Below are 22,715 nucleotides of genomic sequence, written 5' to 3' on the forward strand. Positions count from 1 at the left end.
CTACTGTAACTCCTCTACATTCTTAGAATAACATTCTTAGAAGTTAATGAGCTCATAGTGCAGCTCAATGTTTAACTAGGATCTGGTAATACATTTTTATGAATTTGTTTTAACTTACACTTACATCATAACACATCTCATCCCTTATGTGCATACAGCTGTTTACTCCACATAATAATCCTTAAACCAGCTAGGTTTGTTCTTGACTCTATTTGAATGTGACTCTTCTGCAGACCTTGAATTGTTGTCATCCTTGGAACAATTATCTATGACACTAGACTCTCTGATACTGTTATTAGCAAATTCACCATTGTCATGTTCACCATTGTCATGTTTATCATGTGCATTGTCCTTCATGCATTTTGGACATTTCACAATTCTGGACATTGACCAACACCCCCCCCCCTTCTACAATTACTACATTGTTTCTTACCGCAGATATTTTCTTGGGACCAATGTATTTGCTTTCTACACATTTGGGAGTGAATCTAGGGTTCTTTATGAGAATACAATCTCCCACTTTACAGGTATTACTTTTGACACTCTTGTCCTCATCAAATCTTTCTTTGTACACCTCCTGTGCTTCTTTGATGAGAGTCATAATTCTCTCGCGATCAATGTTGGAACTCTTGGCTAAGTCCATCCACCCTGGACATAGTTTTGTTCCAGGTTGTCTCCCTTTCAATGACATGAACGGAGATACATTTGTAACTGAGTGTGGTGTGGTACAGTAGTTCCATATCATTTCTCTTACTACACCAAACCATCTTAGATTAGAAGCCATGGCCAATTGCAAACCACCCTTTATGAACCTATTGGCTCTCTCAACGAGGCCGTTGGCCCTTGGATGATATAAAGCAGTTCTAGTGTGTTTGATGCAAAATGTCTTCAAGAAAGTTAACATTCTTTCTGAACAGAATTGTACTCCGTTATCGGTGATTAATTCTGTTGGGAAACCCTCCCTGTAAAATATCTGTCAAACTCTTTTCTCACAATATTCTTGTGAGGCCATCCTTCTCTGGTCCAAATCATAACTTGATTCAATATTAAATCCTCCTCACCAGCTCTTATCCACATCTCTTTATCAATGGCATCATGCTCAATTTCTGCAATGCTCACATCTTGAAATTCAGGTGCTCCCTCTAATTCACCATCACACACAGGTAATCTGGATAAACAATCTGGTACCACATTCTCCCTCCCGGGAATGTAACACACCTTGAAATTATAACCCAAGAGTTCTACCATCCACCTCGAAACTCTTGGAGACCCTTTGGCCCACTCAGAACCGTTCATCAATTGAACCAAAAGGCTTGTGATCTGATCTGACAATAAAAGGTCGACCCCATAGAAAGAACTTGAAGTGCATGACTGCCCAAAATACTGCTAGTGCCTCTCTTTCAATGACCGAGTAATTTTTTTCTGCTCCTCTAAGTGGCCTGGATGCAAATGCAATTGTGTATTCAGTTTTACCTGAGTCAAACTGAGTCAAAACTGCTCCTAAGCCAAGGGTACTAGCATCAACTGAAAGCAACGTTTTCCTGCCAAACATGAATCCACTTAAGGATGGGGCCTTGACTATACAATCTTTGATTTGCAAGAATGCTTCCTGACACTCTTTGGACCATGTGTACTTCACGTTCTTTTTTTAGTAACTCCCTCAATGGAGATGAGATGGATGCAAAGCCACTCACAAATTTATGGTAATATTCCGCTAGTCCCATGAAAGAACGTAGTTGGTCCTTGTCTTGGGGCTGAGGAGTATTACTAATGCTTTCTATGAGTGACTTTTTGGGAGAAATACCTTCTTTCGAAACTTTGTGTCCCAGATACTCCACTTCCTCAACACTTATTTTACATTTGCTTCTTTGGACCGTTAACCCAGCCTCTTTTAGTCTGCATAGTACTGCCCTAAGTACTCTGTCATGCTCATGCTCATTACTTGCAAAAATCAGAATGCCATCTTGAAACACCTTAACATTTTCCAACCCTTTTAACACTTCCTCCATCACCTTTTGGAACACAGATGCGGCCGAGGCCAACCCAAATGGCATGCGATTGTATTTATAAGTGCCTTCAGGTGTGATAAAGGCAGTGAGATGTTGCGATTCTCAGGAAAGGGGAACTTGGTGATAGGCAGCAGAGAGATCAATGACAGAGAACAATTTGGGTTCGCCAAGAGTGGAGAGTGTCTCAGAAATGTTGGGTAGGGGATGTCTCTCCACCAGAATATTGTGATTAAGACTGCGCAATTCTACACACAGTCTTAATTTACCATTATTTTTGGCCACTAAAACAATGGGGGACAACCACTCTGTGGCCTCAACAGGTTCAATGACACCCTTATCTACTAAGTTATCGAGTTCACTGCGTAGTTGCGCTCTCATGTTTAACGGCACATGTCTCACTTTATGAACAATAGGCTGAGATTCTTTCTTTAGTCTAATATGGTGTTCGAAGTTCTTGAGTCTGCCCAGACCTTCGGTGAAGACCTCTGGGAACTCTCTTGACCACATATCATCAATCTCGGCAATGGTGACAGGTTCAGTGGCACTAGCTTGCACCCTGACTCTCAACTTCCTTTGTTCCTCCCAACCTAAAAGGGAGGCTCCCTTTCTTGCAACCAAAATGTCAGCTATGCATTCTCCACCTCTGTATTGCACACTTGCAGTAAACTGTCCCAGCATCTCAATAGGGGATTCCGCATAGCCGCAGGGCCGAATTCTTGGTGGATCCAGCATTGATTCATCCTTTTTTAGAACATCTTTAAATGTCTCTTTAGAAATGATGGTCCATGGGGAACATGTGTCAACTTTCATGAGTATTTCTCGACCATCAATTACAAAAACATCTGTTGGACTTTTGCTGTCTCCTCCTCCAATGGTCGAAATCTCGAAGACATGTCTGGGGTTGTCTTGCGAGGAGTATACCTCCTGTATGTTGTAAGCTGAGTGAGCACCTTCTTCTTGGTTGTCTCTGGTTTCTAAGAGATTTATTGATGACCTCTTGCATACATTAGCAAAATGTCCTCTGGTCCTACACTTGAAACATTCAGCATTCCTTGCTGGGCACGAAGGGTAATTCGGACCATGCTTGACACTGCCACATCTGGTACACTTCGCACCCCATGTTCCTTTCCTGCTTGTATTGACATTAAGTCTCTTCCTGTGATCAACTGCGCACACAGCTTGGGTACTCTGTCAGACTTCAGTTCTTTGACATATTGTGAGGTTTGTTCTATGCTTCTGTCTAGGTCCACTGCTTCATCCAACTTCATGTCTTTTGCCAACAATTTCTCCTGTATCCTAATATTATTTGTGTACCTCACTAACTGATCTCTAATTAACGAGTCAGATAGATGTTCGAATTCACAGGAGTGGCTTAATGTTCTTAATAAGGCTATGTACGATTCCACGGATTCTGAGGACTCCTGCGTACGCTGAAAGAACTTGTGCCTCTCGAATGTAACATTTTTTTTAGGCTCAAAATGATCCTTGAGTTGTTTAATCGCAAGGGCATATTCATCTGTGTCCTCCGCTTCACCAGCTTGTGCACTGCCTAACCCATCAAACACTGCACAGCCTTCCACACCAAGATTGTGAAGTAATAATGCCTTTTTGCGAGTTGAGCTGAATCTCTCTCCTCCCATTGCCACCAGGTAGTTTTCAAACATGTCTTTCCACCTGTCCCACCTAACTTGGGGGCGTCCAGGTTCATTCAAAAATGACATTGGCGGAGGTATTGAAGCTGCCATGTCTTAAGCGGTAAAAAGGTGGTAAAGAGTGGGCTTGCTAGATGCAACCAATAGACTCTGGATCAGTTCAAGTATGTCCAGTGGATGCACAGACTGAGCAGTGACAGTGCTGTGCTATGCAGACAAAGGGATCAGTCTTGTATGAGTACATCCTCCTTACATCAGTCTGAATTGGAACGTGATGGCTGCTCATCCACAGAATGGATACATGTCATAATGGCTGGCTCCTGAAACTTGCCAGAACTGCATGGGCAGGTTGCTCAGCAACGATAATGTCAATGCTAGGGATCCTTGAAAGTAAACATTGTTGCTTTGAGACAGAGTCAATACAGTAATGGGGAAGGAAAGATTACACCCCCAGGGGACGCGCCTGCTGACCTATTGTTCCGCTCCTCCCGACCTTCCTGCAGCGTCCACTGTCGCACGGGAGTGTGGAATAATGCAGGCCGCTCTGTGACGAGACTTCAAAGGAGTACAGAGACACTGCTGAGAGCCATCCTCGTCGCCAATGAGGAAATAAGGGCTCCAGGCAGCAGTGATGAAGAAACAGTAATTTATTTCATTACAGGGACAGCGGCTTATGAGAGCCGAGTGCCAACATGGCTCTCTCCCTGCAGTCTCTACTGTAACTCCTCTACATTCTTAGAATAACATTCTTAGAAGTTAATGAGCTCATAGTGCAGCTCAATGTTTAACTAGGATCTGGTAATACATTTTTATGAACTTGTTTTAACTTACACTTACATCATAACAGTAGGTTTAATGGATAGTGATTCCCCTGATTGGATGGCTACGCTGCTTATTTTCGTGAATGGCTAGTGTTTCCTTTGCAATGAATGCTAGACCACCCCTTTTGAAGTTGGCCTGTCTTTCCTGTAGATAGTATAATTGTCAGCGATTGCCACAGATAATGCGGGCGATAGGATGAGGTTGTTGATGTTGAATGTGTGTGCTGGTAATTATCTAGCGTTAACTAATGCTCCTGTGAGTTCTGCTGGAGGGGGGGGATGAGTTACATTGGCCGGGCCTTTAGTGATGAAGATGGTAGGAGAGAGTTTGATGGGTGTAAGCAGGCTTAGACGGGGTGGTATAGGGGTCTTAAGGCTCGGGTGGGCCACTATGTTGATGGGGTCATGGGCTGGTGGTGGTGCATATGTCTGGGGGGCTGTGTTTATGTTTACATGGAGCTGGGGGGGCATCTTGTACATTGATGGCAACAGCAGGCAGTACAGTGCATGAGACAGCGTTAAGCAGATTAGCAGTGGGCAGGGTAGCCCCTAAAACACAGGTAGTCGGATCAATGAAAGCAGTGCATGAGGCAGTGTTAACCAGATTAGCAGTGGGAAAGGTAGCTCCTAATACATGGGTAGCAGGATCAGGCAATACGGTGCATGAGACAACTTTAACCTGGTTGGCAGTCGGCGGGGTGGCCCCTTGGATGTTAGTGGCAGTAGAAGTATTTTTTTTTATCAGTGGAAGAGTTCGCCTGCAAGAATACTGTGCATTCAGTCCTTTCTATTGCACCTATGGCATCCACCCTCAAGTATTCCTACTACTGTTTCCACTACTGGTCCTTTTTCCAGCTATCCAAAAAATGATATTCAACATCCAAGAAGGACATCAGAAAGCTGCAGCCTGTCTCTCTGCTGACCAACTCCATTCCAAGATCTATGCCGATCACAACAGAACTCGGCAACCTCTATTTGATTTTGGAGATATGGTACGGTTGTGCTCTCATTTCTTCCCAAGCATCTGGTGCCATCTAAGCTTTCTCCTCACTTTTTGGGCCTTTTCAAATCCAAAATCAACTCTGAAGGCCTTCTCCATATGCTTTCCCCGTTCTTCGTCTCAGATCCACCCTGTCTTCCTCATGCCTCCATTAAAACCTCACATACCAGATTGCTTCACTTACTGACAAGGCTCTAAACCTGATCCTTTGATGACACCGGATGGCCCAGAATATGAAGTTTCTAACATCTGTGATTGACGTGGTCGTCTCCAATACTTAGTTGATTGGAAAGGCTACAGTCCTTGTGATTGGACTTGAGAATTCGCTTCAGATATGCAGTATCCATTGTTCATATCCTTGGAGGCCAAGTCCAGTCTCCTTAATGAGGGGGCATACTGTCACGACTCGCTCCTCCTGTAGCTGGCTGCTTTGGCAGAAGTGGAAGCACGATCATCGCAGAGGGCAGTGCCGTCTCGCCCGCCCATCCAAAGATGGCACCTGTGTTTTCTCCCAGTATTGTGCCAACAAGAAGATGGCTGACAAGGTTGGCACGCAATGTACAGACACCTTCAAGTGATGAAAAGACGTCACTCGTGGCTCAGAACACAATGTGTACCTTCTACGGCGATCCATAAAGGAGCCAAAGACCAGCCTGAGTGTGTCACAACATACAGATTAGAGCCAGTATGGATACTCCGTTTCCCTTCTGTTCTTCCTGGTACTCTTTTGGCTACTCTTCCACCTCCATTCTAGCCCTTGCCTTCTTACCTCTCCTTCCTGGCCTTCCTCCTTATCCTTCTGCTACACCCTTGCCTACTAATTCTCAGTTGCCTGTTCAGCAGGGTCTTGTCTACTTCAAGACTCAGATATTCAGCGTCTGACCCTCCTCTGATCCAGACTCCTTGGCATCCTCCCAGCTAAAAGGTTTTTATACCCATTGGTTTTTTCCCCTTGGCAGCCACCACTTGGTTCCATGCACACTTCCGTTCCTATCATAGGGGATGGTGATTCCATTTGGAGACTGGCCTCTTGCATCACTCCGTTCTGCAAGATTTGCTCATCTTCAGGTACGTGCAAATGCCTAACAGTACCTAACACTAACTGACCCTACCACCATCTTAATAACTAAAAACAGGAGAATGACTGCCTTCTCCTGTGTTTTACCTCCAGCAATCTTTTGTTCAATAGCTGATCTTCAAAGTGTCTCTTGTGACTTTCTTGATCAGTTCATACAGTTCTCTCAAGACTTCTTTAAGCATTGGCTTCTTTTCAATAATATATCGAACTCCTTTGTCTCTTTATATTTTCTCCTTTAATCGTGTTCTCTTTTCTCTTAAGGCTTTCCTCTTTGGTTTTGTTATTGAGCTTTATTCTCCCCTTTAAGATTATACAACCCTTCAGATTCTCTCTTGTGAAATTCTTTCCCTTTTTATACCATTCACTCTCTTTATCTTCTGTATTATATCTTTCTTTGACCATATATTTCAGTTTATCTATTTCTCATGTAATCTCCTCTTCCTTTTTACTGATGTTCTTTCTTTTTACTTGGACTGTGCAGAGTATGAATACATTTGTAGCGATTCTCATTCACTTCTCTTTCTTCCACTGGGATTGTGTCTTTCTCTCGATTGAGCTAAATAAACACTCTGGTAATGATTCTCCTTCCATTCTCTTTTGACCTCTTTATCATCACAAAGACAAGTACGAACACCCTTGTTATGATTCTCCTTTCATTCTCTTATTGTCTCTTCATCGTCACTGAGACGAGTGTGAACCCTCATGTAAGGATTCGCCTTTAATTCTCTTATCACTTTATTGCCACTGAGACAAGTATGAACATACTGATTATGATACTCCTTTAATTCTCTTATCGTCTCATTCTATTATTGTCTCTATCGTCACTGAGACAAGTATGAACACTCTGATTATGATTGGCCGTCTCCCTCCTGGGTCTCCCGCTTTCCCCGTTACCCGACAAGCTCAGGGAATGCGTCAACTGGATCTCTCTTTGTTCGGGTCTGGCTCCGGTATTTGCCAACCCACCTTTGTTCCTTTTTTTCTGTCCCACCTCTCTTCTGTTTGGGAAGTCTACCCATAGGAAGGGTGTTGCAGAGCAGTCTTACCTCCGTAGCCTCACAGGTTGGAGTGTGAGGCTCCCCCTGGCGGAGAAGGGACAAATTCTTATGATTCGTCACAACACATATAATGGAACAAACATTAACATTTTATTACAAGGAGCTGGCTGCTGCAGTCAGCCACCCCTTCTCGTTACTTCCAGTCCTCTCCTGGTGGAGGCGGTCTGCTTTGCCCCAAGCTGGCAAAAAAAAGGGCTGAACCCCCTTCCGTCTTTTGTCTAATTTGTTGGTGGTGCTCTTTGTGAGGAGTAAAAAGTAAAAGGCATACACGAAGTGCTGGTGTTTTCAACATCAGACATCTTTGTTAAAATAGGCCTCTCTCTCCCCATCCTAAATAGAGTTTCCTACCCATGAAACTAAAACTAAAGATCAGTTTGTGTCTTGTAGTCAAACATAGGACAACTGTCCTTGTGTCCAAAACACATCCGACCCTCACACTAAAAATGAAACAATTAAAAAGTGCAAGCGAAAATGTCTCTGATCTAGGTTTAGCCAAAAAGTGTTCAGATGTAAAGCAAATAGATAAATCCAACAAAAACGGTTTCTTCCATTCTTCCGAAGCCGGTCAAGTGGCACAGCGAGTAGAGCGTTTGCTTTGACATCCGTGCAGAGCCTGCTAACGCAGGTTCAAATCCCGGCGGGGCCAAACTCAGCCTTTCATCCTTCCGAGGTTGATAAATGAGCACCACACACCGTGGGTAATAATAAGCAGTGCTCAGATGCCTGAGGGTTCATAGCGCTATATAAATGCCAAATTATTATTATTATTATTCCAAGGACACGTCCTTGGATCCAGAGGAGGATTCCCTTCCCCTGGGTTATTTCAGAAAGGCTGGTGAAAGTGTATTTTCCAAATAATGTTCTCTTTCATAAACAAACACTCCAAACATGGCAACAATGTCTCTTTCACATAATATCTTTCTTAGGATGGCACAAGTGTCTCTTTTAAATTACAATTTAAGGAAAACTTCCTGGTATACTCTTCTGTCAGGAATTGATTGATTGAGGAATTTATATCGCGCATGCAACAAACCTAATCGTATCCCGGTGCAGGTGAAATAACACCATCATATAATAATACCATCACCAATTATATCAACAGTAGCCTACAGTTAACAGGTCTATTTAAAAAGATGATTTTTTTTTTTAGCTTTTTTTCGAAATATTGACAAAGATTCCGCTTTCCTTAGTTCCAGTGGGAGGCTGTTCCACAGTCTGTGCCCAAACACCGAAAATCTACAATCTCCCCTGAAAACACAACTTGTCATGGGGATATTGAGCAGGTGCTTGTCCTCTGATCTTGAAGACCGAATTGGTTGATATTGTATTAACGTGTCCGTCACGTATCCCGCTGCCAAGCCGTTCAAACACTTAAATATCAGACGGCCGATTTTAAACTTAATGCAATCCTCTACTGCTAACCAGTGAAGGGAACGACGAAGGCAGAAATTGGGGTACATTTAGATATCCCAATGAATAGTCTAACTGCTACATTCTGTGCCTTTTGTAGCCGATGGATTTGTTTGGCAGGAGCCCCAGCGTGTAAGCCATTGCAATAGTCCAGCTTTGAGTTCACTATGGCTCCTACCACTATGGCACAATCCTTCTCAGGCACGTAAGGAAGATCCTGACACAGCAGCCGTAGGTTAGAAAATGCTGCCTGAACTTTGGCTAAAACCTGCCCGTCACAGCCCATGTCACTTTGCCAAATGCACCCCCTGGTTTTTCACTTTAGAAACATACTTCAATTCGGAACCCAGAAATGAAGGAGGAGGGGGGCATGCACCACACAGACATGGAAGGGGCACAGCTATGCCCCATTGGGACCTGGCAGTGACAAGTACCATGCCCCCCAATCATCATGTGTACCAGCCAAGTAGGTCATGGGGATCAGATGCATACAAGTCAAGCAACAGCTAGGCCACCAATGTACCCCTGCCATGCAACCACATCAAACTGCAATCCTCAAAGTGCACCCCCTCCAGCACGTGACCCCATTGTTGGCAAACTACAACCAGACGCAAGCATGCCAGGCCTGTGCATCAGTCCAACAGCCCCGTGCCACAACCCTCAACATCCAATAACTGTAAAGTCTAACAAAACACGTGACAGAGTGTGTCCTAATGCCGTCCCCTACGTCCGACCTCCCACGCCAGCACCAAACTCCCAGAAAGGGGACACAAATCTACCCCTCGCCGCAAGACGCCCCCTTCACATCCTGCCGCAGCAGGGTGTTGCCCACACCAGAGGGGCATCCCGCCATTAGCACACCCGTTGACAGTGAGGACAACAGCGTGGAAGTCCAAGCTGCCAGGGAGAACACAGTCCTGACAGTTGCCACGCAGGAGGGGCAGGGGGCAAGCAGCAGCAGCAGTGACAACCAGCATACGGCAGCGGCCCCGGTACCTGGCCACAGTCACTCACTGCCCTCCACCAACCAACACACCCGAGAGCCCAGTTTTGGTAACTGAACACACCCCAAGGCCACTGGCTCTAGCACACAGGTGATGCGCACAGACTCCAGAACCAGACACTGTCACCAGCTCCTATGCCTCCACAGTTGCCAGCCCCGTCAAGCGACGTCTCACCCCAGCAGACAGCTCCCCTTGGCGCAGTCATGGAGCAGCTAAGTGAGATGGAGGAACAGCAGCGGCAGATAGAGAACATTGCCACTGCGCACAGAAAGCACATTCAGGTGATCAGTGAGGCCATTCAAGCGGCTACAAGGAGGATTGCCTGCGACAATGCATAGACCAGAAAAGCAGTGGAAGCGTGCACAGCCTCACTGACTGGGTTTGGTCAGAAAGTGCATGAGCAGAGCGAGGACGTGTCTGCCCTTGCAGAGCAGTTGAGGGAGAGCAATGCCCTACAACGACAGCAGCTGCAGGTGGCAGCCTCTATTCCATCAACCTCCACCACCCACACAGAGGAATCACAACAGAGCACTTAGGCGGTGGTCCCTGGACCAGCTGCGCTCACGCTCCCCGGATGCTGCGGGTCAGGAGAAGAGGGCACAGCCATCATGAATGGCATGACTATTGCTGGCCTTAGTGGCATTGATATGGACACAGTGGTGGGATGGGGATAGTGTGTTGAGGTTTTGGTGGTGGGTGGGGGAGTGGGGATAGTGTGCTGGTGTGTTGGCAGTGGGTACGGGAGGGTGGATAGTGTGCTGGGGTGTTGGTGGTGGATGCTGGAAGGGGGATAGCGTGCTGGGGTGTTGGTGGTGGGTGGGATAGTGTGCTGGGTTGTTGGTGATGGGCGGGGGTCAGGGGATGGAGTTTGAAAAAGTTACATAAAAATTGGTTGAACAAATGACATGCAAGGACATTCATTATTGTGTTCTTGTGCTCTTTATTCAGACTGTGCAGGTTGTGTACTGGGTCAGGTCAACACACTAAAAGTAATTGTCTATAGGCGCCTGACGGGCCACTATCGCCTTCCCTCACTTCATCCCTGTGGGTGTCCGACCTGTCTCCTGCCACTTGTCATCTGCATCTTCCTCTGGGTGTGGCCTGTCATCACTGGGAGGGGGGGGCGGGGGCACATTTCTCCTTAGGCAAATGTTGTGGAGCATAGCACACATCAAGACTATTTGCCCAGCTTTGTCAGGGGAATATATCAGGGCCCCTCCAGTGCGGTCTAAGCACCTGAATCGTGCCTTCAGGAGTCCAAATGGGCACTCTACGGGTCCAGTTGGTGGGCATGGTTGTAGGCGGTCTCATATGCACGCACGGGAGTCATCAGCCAAACCAGCTGAGGATATCCCGAGTCACCTGCACGTCCCCTGCATGGGATGGAATATGGACATCAGTCATTTGGTCTCAAGCATGGGTCTGCAGTCTCAATGTATCTGACAATATTTAGCTGTGAGCATTCTTGTGTGCATCCGGACCATGAAATGTGTATGTGTGATGGGTGTGCGTCCTTTGTATATTAGGGCATTAATTACTAGTTCTGTACATGCACATAGTGACTTTGTGACAGGTGTTTGGTGGCGTGTCTGGGTTGACTGCCCATGGGCAGATGGCTGTGGCATGGGTGGACATGCTGTTGGGTGCTGTGGATCAGCACTGTGCCACATTCATGATGCATTGTGGTATATGTGGTCTGATATGTGACTGCGATGGCAGTGGTGGGTGCCCATCTCTGTGTGTGTGCCCAGGAGTGTTAAACATATGCATGCACCCTTGGATGCCCCCCTTCTATGGTGTAGAGACTGCACGGTTGATGCCAGTGCCTCCACCTGACATGTAATGCTTCCTGTGGTTACCCCCCGCACATCTTTTTGTCTTGTGCTTCTTTTGAATACAATTTGTCAGGATGCTTCTATTTAAGGATTCCTCTCTCTTCATCAAGTCCCTTCTACTATTTATACTGTGTGAGCAGGCTCCTTTGCCCCATAGTTCACTTCTGCTTCTACTACTTTCAATTACTATAATTTCGACTAGAATGTTGATGGCCATAGTTCTACAGCTTCTTATGTTAGGCAACTTTACTGCTGCTGCTGCTGCAACTTAAACTTTAGGCAACTTCAACAAGGCGTCTTGGATCTCTATAGGCTGGCAAGGCACTCTTCTCTCTTGTATTGTAGGAAAGGGGAGCCTCTTTGCCTTTCCTTCTGTCTTGCAGCTACCACAAAATCTGCCTCCAGCTTCCAGATTACGGCTCTCATTATGAGTCTGCTGGTAACCCGTTGGTAGCACCGGCGGGTTACCAGCAGACTCACCTTACCATTTCCGGCGCCCCGATATCATGTGATTGCTAAGAATATTTTTTATCTTTGGTCCAAGTATTAATATAACCCAGGAGTAGGTTACAGAAGATTTTGGCACTAGAGTCTAACATAGCTAATTCACTGGAGAGTCTGTTACACTTTTTTTTTATAGATCGGGATCAAAAGCGATTTATTTCAGGATCTATGTAATTGGCCCGTGGAGACAAGTTCTCGAAAGATGAACGTAAATAACGTTGGACGTAAATAAATAATTTTGAAGGCCATCTGGTCCGGGCGCTCGTGAGGTTTATACATTGATTATAATTCTTTCAATCTCCTCTTCAGTAAAGCTAAAAAAAAACTTTGGTCGCTTATCTACAGGTAAGAGCAATTTCCCTCAATAATTTCTTCCCTGTAGTAAAGCGACAGAATATATTCCTTCAATTCTAAATTGGAGATAGGGTTAATTTCTCTAACACCTAGAGTGCCAGTGTTATGTTTGTTCAAAATGTGCCAACATCTCTGCATATCTTTATTCCCATGATAAACATGGTTTTCCATTGTTCTGACATCACTGTTCCCTTATGCATTTATTATCAATTCTTAAAGCACATTTTACATTTTCTTTCCTCACATATTCGTAATAGAGATTCCCGCAGCGTTATCTTTAGCCTTCGTGTATTTGTTGTCAACTCTTTTTTTCTTTTCTGCTACTATTTGATCAAAGACTTTTTTATGGGACTAATGCTCAAAAGTGGCCTTTCTATAGTTATCTGATATCACTTGATGCTTTGACAATCTGCCTATAGTTCTTCATATTTCCGAAAGTAGAACAAGAATTTACACACAAAGCATCTAGCAATAGATGCTTAATTTTTTCCAAGTTGCATTCTGACCAAGAGATACGATTTCCATTTGTAATAAGACCGATCTTACCATTCAGCCGCTCTTTTTGAGACTTGCGGAGGGGGGGCTAAAACCAACCGAAAATTCAAACATTACATGATCATTCAATGTATTTGGTATCAGCTTAAAATGCTCTACCAGTGAAAAATCCTTATAGTCTGATAACATCAAATCAGTCTGTGAGCATTGATGACCACTGGACCAGGTATAGTACAGATCCTTGGAGATTGAGGAGAACCATCTCCGGTTCCGGAAGCATCTCAAGACCTTCCTCTTCGATTCTGCCTTTGCCCCTCCTCTTCCCCGATGATCTGTTTCTCTCTCGGCACCGTGCACCTGGCCACCCTCTGTCCTTCGGGCCCAGGTACCTGCACACCCCGCCTCCCTCCTGCACTGCCTCTGGCCACCCTTGGCACTAGGATCTGTATCTGTACCCATACAGCCCCCCACTCTTCCTCTGCACTTATCAGATATACCCTATCTGACCAATCATGCACTTGCCACGTGTCTGGCTGCACCACCTTTTTGTCTGCACTTATTTATTTATCCCACTTATTATTTATTCTGTTCTCTCCTCTGTCCGCACTTTACACTTACAAACAAGGGATTCCCATGGAGATGCAATAGCGTCCAGGGCCAACAATGTGGGGTTACTGTCCTGATTCTCTGCCAGTTCCATCAGGTGTAGTGTCTTCCAGAATGTATCTGCCCCCTGCCTATCCCTGCAGCAATAGGAAGCTTATTTGGTGAAACCGCCTGGAGAATGTTCAATATTGATTATAAAAGAAAAGAAACATGTTGAGATTGTAATTTGCGGATTGATGCACAGGCGTAAAAATCAAGACACTACATAATATCAATTTGACTATTGTGATCGGATACATTGATGTATGAGACACTTATTTTGTTTTTGACAAACTGATAATTGAATGTCCAAAGTACACTGATTTCACCCATGTACATTTTTGCATCATTCTGCATTAGTAGCAGCAAGCTGTGATGGTTTACCTTGAATGTTTTTAAACCCATTTGCGTTTGTATTTTGTTAAATAATAAATTTACTTTTATAATTACGCTGATTGACTGACAGGTTATCTCTCAGCTTCTCACCCTGTCAATAACTTGTCTCTATCTTATAGTTATTTTGTTTGAAGAATCAAAGAAAAACATGTTTGGGGGAGGGTGCTGAAGGTGGGATGTTCACATACATGTATCATTTAAGGGGTGGTGGTTGAGTTTCAGGATTCGCGGACGAATGTGTGAGATTACCTACTAACTGGTCATGGTGTGTTATATGTCTTGCAAAACTAAATAAAAAGAACTTAAAAAAATATAGCCAAACGCACCATTGAGTGCTCAATTCGCTTTGCAATTCCAATGACTCCCTCCAAATTGGGATAATCTTTAAACCAGAGCTCTTTATTTGTATTCTATTGTTGCTGCAATTAATCATGAATTGGTCACAAATGTGCTCATCCAAAGAGGTTCCAAAGTTGCAAGTCAAAGCCCAATGACGGAGGGCAGTGATGTATTCTCCACACTCTCTTAGTGCCAAACTCCGAAATAATATTGTTCCAATATTGTACTAGTCTTTGTATCAAAATAAATATCATGTTGGTCCTGGGATTTCCACAAATATCAGCGTAATCTGTACATGGGTGAAAACTGCCTATTCACTTATTTGCATATCATTCATTGCTCCACATTTCAGTAAAGAGTTACTAAATAAGGCCTCTCAATGCATTAATTCGTGCTAGTCCTGCACTATCCTGTCTCCTGATGAGCGTTGTTGAATTGTTACTGTGCAACGCTACTATTCCTCTCTTGGTTTGAACTGTTTACAGGTTGCCGGGCAATGTCACAACAAATGTGGACAGCACGTCGGTCCGTCATTGATTGCTATGGCGCATGACGTCTATTCCTCATGGGCATTGTTCCTCACGGTTGCTTGTCAACGTTGTCTACGTCCCCCTACAACTAATGTATTGGGACGGAGGAGCACAGCTCTGTGCAGCGCATTCTGTGGTCATACTCACTGCCTGTGAGCGTGTGCTATGTGGAACCCTTTGGCCCCTCTCTGCTGTCAGGGCACGGTTGTGGAAAGCATGGCATGGTTGGGGTCTTCCTTCGCCAACTCGTTGCCAGTGAAATTAAGCAGTCCTTGGTAGTGAGCGTGTGTATTAGACGCTTCGGCATATAAAGTACAGCTCCCAGCCATGGGGACCATCTTACATCTCAGCTCCAACTGATCTTCTACAGACATGTTCCACCTTTCAGGTGAAACCCCCACATTCCCTTTAGCCCACAACCACTCTGGGTTCTTCCAGCCTGATAAAACATCGATATTACTGATCATTTAGAAAGGCAAACAATTGCAATATGTCTGTGCAGAATAAACCGAAAAAATAATAACACTTAAAATGTTATAAAATGATAACTTGGCTGTGAAACAGACAATAAATGAAAACACATAACTGGACTCTCCACCCAGTCACTAAGGAACTGTATTTAAATACATTTAAAACGTAGCTGTGTGATGCAAGTGTGTAAACTGCAAAGAAAGATGCATGCTTCCATGTCAAGTTTATAAGTAGAGTATTGATTTTTAATTGTGACTCTGTTTACATTAGCACTTAAAATACGAGTAATTGTCATTAATTTAAATGCAAGAAAGGAATTGATTTTAGGTTTACTTAAAAAATATGTAATGCCTATCTATCCTATATATAGTGAATATCTAAACATGCACTTCTGACAATATTTTTTCATTGTTTTCTTCTCACATTTGGAAAACAAATTATGTTCAGGCTTCCTAAAATAGGTAAAAGAATGTTAGTCTTATTTTTTGTTTTATTAAACTAAGGAACACCATCATAGCAAAACTGGGTTTCAGTGTATTAGGTTTCAATGGCAATGTCAAGAATGGCTGAATAACAAATTATAGGAAAAATCATATGATGAAAGTGATGGATTTAGAAGCATGAAGAAAGGCGTTGATCTTCTCCTAAAATATAACAAGAGAAAGATACAGTGAAATTGGCAGATATAGTGGGATTAATGCCAAAAGATGATGGGCTCCTGCAAAACTTTGGAGCTCAGGCCGTTGTTTATTTTGACACACTAGACGCACACTTTAAGCAGGCAACGTTTGAGGATACCCATTGTGGGAACACGGGAGAACAGATAGTGACAACATTTTTCGCTCCAAAATAAGAATATATGTGCACCAGTTGTGAAAACGGTACGTGATGCAAAAATTACTTGTAGCAAAAAATATTTAATTTTGAAACATTTAGCTATGAATAATGGAGAAATGCATTTGAAGAAAGGTATAATTAATACGAGGAGTAAACCTTGTGATGATAAAATCATGAAATTACATAAAATTGGTCAGTGTATGATATTGAATTGAGTTTTATTCAGATTTATAACATTATTTGTGGCAGGTAATTGGCAGGTGGAAATCAATATTGTTTTCATTGTGCAAGATTTCATGTTTGTATTCTATTATTGGTTTGTTATTGATTTTTATAATTAAGTTTCCTTGAAAAATCACTTCAGCCTTGAGAGAAATAGGGTTTGGTGATTGTTCAAATTGCACCTTTACACAGAGGTCATAAGAGCAAAATAAATGACAGCACTCAAAAACTGTTGCAAACTTGTTCACATTATTGGTGTTCAACTTTTAAATAATTTGAAATTCCCAAAATGCAGGTCATGGGACTAAACTGAATTTCTTTTTCAGTAAACCTTTGTAAGCATTGCGACAAAGTTGACTGTGTCAAACTAGGGACATTCAGTGGGATGACCAAGGAGGCAGGGGGCCTCTCCGGGCTGGTGTTTAATGGGGAGGATCCCCTGGACATCCACTCTGAGTCTCTGCTCTAGGACAAAGGAGTGTCACATGAGGCCAGCGGGGGGCTGTGTCCCATCAAATGGGAGCAGTCTCAACTATGAGCACCTGAAACTATAAGGAAGCACTAAATTAAGGCTCTTGCTATGCCCAAAAACAAGCCCTTTATGTATTCCTGCAGTAGAGGAGTTTATAAATACTGCCCCTTTAAGAAAATTGAACACTGCGAGAGAAGAAAATAAACATCTCTGTCATGGGTAGCAAACACTGGCTCAGAAATTGTAGTCATTTATCAAACACACATTACATTTTTCTCCAATACTTGCTCGGTAAGCCTGCTCAAACATAAGAGGCACATTGACTTTTTCTCTGGCACTCGCTCGGTGAGCCAGTGCAGACATAGGCATGCAATGCTTTCATGTAATAATCATGTAGCACATCTGTTGCAGACATTGTGCTGGTTTCTTTGCAGAGAGAGCTCAGAGAGCTCCTGCAGGCAAACAGTAGCTCATTCAAAAATGTGTTCACTCTGCTGACCTTCAATGAAAACCACCAAGGAGTCCAGACACGCACTACACAATCTTTTTAACATCAATGAAACACCACGTGGATCCCATGGCAATATAAGTCAGAGAAGAGAAATCCAAAATGGCGGGTCACATTGTAAAAGTATGTCTCAGAATCCAAAGCCCCCGAAGCACACACAGATGAACCAATAAAGCAAATCCAGAGCCCTTTAGTCATTCACACTCACAGGTACTGACACTCACAAGAAGCCCAACCCCATAGGAAACCTACGTTTAGGAGAAGTGTCCCAGACTGGCATTGTGGGCATTTGCAGTAGGAGCTAGCGATGAGAGTTTGAAGCAGTTTGGGGAACAAGAAAGGAGTTTGGAAGAGGATGAAGGGTGGGAAAGGAGAATGGAGGTGGTTGGAGACAAGGGGGGGGGGGTCATCTGGAGGAGGTTGGGGAAAGAGAGAACAAGGTTAGTTAAGTCATCTAGAGGAGGTTGGATTATGCCAACAAGAGGAAGCGGGTTTAAGACAGCAAATGGTTGGATTAAGTGACTTGGCTGAGTCTGGTTTGAGAAAGGAGGTGGTTGGATCGGAGGAGGATGAAGCCTGTGGCACTGTGGTAGAGAGGAGAAGAACCTGAGTAGGAGCGGAGAGATGGTGAAGAGGGTAGGAGTTAAGATCATGAGGCAGGGAGGTGACAGAGGCCCTGTTGAAGTCTGCTTCTGTGAAAATCCAATGGGTTGCAAATTATGTCTTGGAGAAGTTGAAGGACCAAGTAAGAGTGACCCAGAGGAAACCAGAAAAGAAGAGTTGCAGGAACCCATTACACTGAAAGTGAAAATCAAAGTAGGAGAAAATCCTGCGAAGCACGGAGACGAATGGTGTGGGAAACCCTTAAGTCCGAGTTGGGTTCACAGGGAGCACACCTTGAGAAGGATGAGAATAAAGGATGCAGGAGCCACCAAGCCAGTTCTTAGGATGCCATACAAGTCGACACATAGGAACCCAATGGTAAGAGAAGATTCTTCAGTTCCTTTTTTTTCAATTATCGTTCCCAGATTGTTGTTTTGGACACACTGTTATATTTCCAAGATAAAAGGAAATCCGTCTAACTGCATTTCAGCCTTGGCATGGTCATTGATCCTCATCATCTTTGTAATAGCATGTAGACAAATGCGATTATAAAAATATTGGCTTTCTTAACTTGCTTGCCTTCCTGCAATAAATAACATTTCGCACTGTACTGCCACAACTGTATTCTAGAAAGCAAATACACATTCTTGAAAAGAAATCTAAATCGGCATCGTCCAAAGAAAATACTGAGGAGATGTGGACTGTGTTCCGTCATCTGCTTTGATTTGTAAAGACCGTCCCCATAAACTGTAGATCTGACCACCAGCTACACACTTTTGCTGGATCACCGAATGCCCTTCAGCTGAAAGGTAACCAATTGGCACGTTCATATGAAATGTTTAGAACTGGTCTTAATAAGTCAATCTTGAGTAGGCTCTTTTTTTGTCCGATAAACATGCTTTCAAGGACCTATGATTTATTTAGCAGTACCCAATCTGTAATTAAAGTACAACTTTCGGGACAAATACATTAACTGATCTATGAAACCTGACAAGCATTTTCAAAATTTAAAAATATTTTATTTGAACCCCAGTGGCTGTTATGTATACAAACATAATGCCACACTTTTAAAAAGGTTCAAGGTTTGACTTTCTTGACCAGCAGCAGGAGCGCACCCTTTATGTCCCTGAATGATAAAAAGCTGACATCTCCATGGTGATTGTTATTGCTCACATAATAGCCCAATTAGAGACAAATATAATTAGCATGTTGCTTAACATGTGAGGATTAGAACACTGAAATTGCTTAGACTGAAACAGGGTTCTTTTCCTTCTTTTCCAAAAACTCCTCCAGTCGCAGCAGCCACTTGTTCCAATACTGTGAGCACAACTCAGAGTCCATAAAATGGGGGTGGGCTGGGGATCCATCTTTGTAGGCCACTACAATTAGTCCACATGAAACCTAACGAGAAAATGAAATGAGAAGAAAGAATAAACAATACATTTAATTTTGAAAAGGGTTGGGCATTGTGCTTCAAAAAATGTAATTGTAGGATCTTCTAAAGCCACCTACCACCACTAATAGAAACTAGTTGTGCTAGGTTGTCATGCAGTGAAAAGGTATGTTCACCAGCAATGTATGAATTCAGACTAAATGAGAATATTATGGACATGCAACACACCTTGAGGAAAAGGAGCAAGCAAAAGCCCAGCCGAAATGTGGATCACAGCACAACACTAGACTCCAAATGAGAATTGTGTTTTTAAATAAACACCAGGCTGTTTCAGAATCAGGCAGCTAGGTTGAACTTTGGGTCTGAAGAAATGTAACCACATCTCACAGGCCTGAAAATCACTCTTCCAGTTACTTGGCACCATGCGCAAACCACCGGTGGGATGGCACCACATCATTTGCCTGCAAGATATCTTAGAATAAGCTGTTCCCCATGGCAAGTGCAGAGATGTTAAACACTGAGTCTTGTGGGTGGCAAGGCCAGTCATTCTTGTATGCCCACCAATCATGCAGGGATACATAAAGAACTACTTCAATTTGAGGAAGGGTATAAATACAACTCGGTTCAGACAAATGTGGGGTTCAAAGAAGAAAGCAAGACTACACCTCCTATATTGGACCCCAAAAATCTGAACGGTGCCACAACCCCTCCGTCTTACTTTATGGACTCACATGAAGGCAGCACATCAGCTCACACAACTATAACACTATAATTAGGAATCACCAATTCCTTACCGACACTTGCACATAGATAATTAACATTTAAATGTATGTTACAATGCACAATGACATGGAATTGTACAACAACAACAAAATTATAATCTTTCCTACCATGGCCCTTATTACGAGGTTGCCGGTAACCTTGTATTACTGTTACCAGTGCCTGACATACCAGTGCTACCGGGATATCACATGTGGCGGCGGTACAGTAAGTTTCCATTCCCATGAAGTCCCATAGGACTCCATGAGAATGGGAACCCTGAAGCACCGGCGCCGTTAGTAACAATGCAGGTGCTCACTGAAAATCCTGTCGGTAGCGGCCTGAGCTACTGGCAGGTCAGGCCTCCCGGTTGTTTCAGTACTCTAAGTGAGCCGGTCCGGAAAAGGTAGCGGTAACTTATTAACGGAACCTTTATTTCCAGACCGGCTCACCTATAATGAGGCCCCATGTTCCTTTGTGTACCGCTTTCGTTTCTAAGGACTGCAAAGGCTGGGAAACACTGAATTGTTTACCCACTTGGACATGCAGTAGCATGGAATTAATCATGTTTGTAGATTGGTGATGAGGAATTAATCACTTGTAGGGTGCTGTGTCTTGTGTGCTTTTCCAGGCTGGCAATTATAACTGAAGATAGAATTTTGAGGAGTGCTGTTCGCACGTACAGCTCAGAGTGTGTTGGGTGAGTGCTTTGAATTATTGTTCTATGTGAATGCCAGTTGGGGTTGAGCTGTGTAAGAATGAGGGGGGCGGTGGCAACGCACGTCTTATATGTGGCAAACAGCTTGTTTGATTAATGGAGAAGTTTCCTGAAGAATAAAGCCCTTAAATCCATTTTATTCCTGGCCTCTCAAGTCAACCCCTCTAGTGATGGTGTGGAATTACTTCAAAGTAGGATCTCTTGGCTGGTGTGTCCTGTCTCCATGTCACTGTGCTACTGACTGTCAACACTAGACTGTATTAGAAGTATCTGGTAGTGATGGAATAGAGAGCTACTTTCTCAAGATACATGATCTCTCCCCCCAAGGATCTCTCCCCCAAAAGTCCTTGTGCAAAAAAAACCGTTATTTAAATTCATGCTGTTTTGAAAGGTAGTCAGCAGTTTAAGGAAAGCATTAATATGTATTATTCTCTTGAAGTTGAGTCACATAAGTTCATACGATTGTAACTTATTCATGTGCTTTTTGAGTATAATAGTATACACCATGACACAATAGGTCTCTTGTGCTACAATAAGCCATAATGCAAGATCGCCCCAGCCAGTGCTCTGAGGGAATAGAACAAATTCACCTATGGGAGCATGTTCACTAGAGAGCGTACTGAATCAAATAGTACAGCTGGGTTGTTCACCTTTTTTCATTGCAGAGAGCAGGCTTCTTCAAGAAGAGTGACTATGAAGGCTAGGAAACGTTTCTCTGCCTGAACTTGAGATGGATGAATATATATATATTTCCAGTAAAAAAACGTTGTTAAAAGGGACGTTATGGTTAAGTTGCACATTTACTGAACACATATTTACTGAAAAAACTACAATATAGGAACGTTACAGTTAAGGTGGCCTACTAAAAACCTATCAAATTCAGTGAAAAAACGTTGTTAAAAAGGGACGTTATGGTAACTTTGCAGTAACATCAACCTATCCATATTATGCTTACTAGTAAAACCGAAACCCCCCGAAATTCGCAAGTTATGGTAACCTAAGCAACCATAACTCACGCCACCACTGTGCTCTGCTAGGACTAACAGCCATGATATCAAAGATGACATCACAAATGTCAATGATGACAGAAACAAATGCATGCATAACAACCGCCTGCCTGCCACTAACATGCCACACATCACAGATTGCAATATTACTTTAAAAACAAAAAAAATGTATGTCTGCTTGGAGAACGGTACCATGCATAAATGTGCATAAATAAATAAAACAACAAACTATTGCGGCACTCATATAGCAAGCATATATATGCAGAAAAGTAAAAGTAATTGGACACACAAAAACATTCTCATTTGCAATCTGTACATCTTCCCAAACCTTTTTCTCATCCTTCTACAATGAGAAGTAATCAATTTTCAAACTAAATAGTCCTACACAAATACACGCTTGCTAAAGAGCACGTCATACAACACAGTTACAAATAACCCACTTACCCCCTTTCCAAAACACACTCATGTTCCCAAGTCCCCATTCAAATAGTAAACCATCCATTTCCACACACACACTACCTCTTAGACTTTCAAAGAATGTATTCTCCAAATGCAATCACTGTGCCATTAACAAACATATTTTCTTACCCACCTC

The 22,715-nt window shown here is 43.3% G+C and overlaps 1 protein-coding gene across 5 annotated transcripts in view; it reads right to left on the reverse strand.

The window, feature by feature from the left end:
• Positions 1–15,824: 15,824 nt before the first annotated feature.
• Positions 15,825–22,715, reverse strand: part of MGME1 (mitochondrial genome maintenance exonuclease 1) — a 318,759-nt gene continuing 311,868 nt past the window's right edge. For all 5 annotated transcript variants that reach the window (XM_069607543.1, XM_069607545.1, XM_069607544.1 and 2 more), the window contains one exon: positions 15,825–19,644. In XM_069607543.1, coding sequence (XP_069463644.1) covers positions 19,489–19,644 — 156 coding nt within the window. In that variant the 3' untranslated portion in view covers positions 15,825–19,488. The remainder of the gene's footprint in view (positions 19,645–22,715) is intronic.

The sequence above is a fragment of the Ambystoma mexicanum genome, chromosome 4q (genome assembly GCF_040938575.1).
Source record: "Ambystoma mexicanum isolate Mex_15411 chromosome 4q, UKY_AmexF1_1, whole genome shotgun sequence".
In the NCBI taxonomy this organism is placed as follows: domain Eukaryota; kingdom Metazoa; phylum Chordata; class Amphibia; order Caudata; family Ambystomatidae; genus Ambystoma; species Ambystoma mexicanum.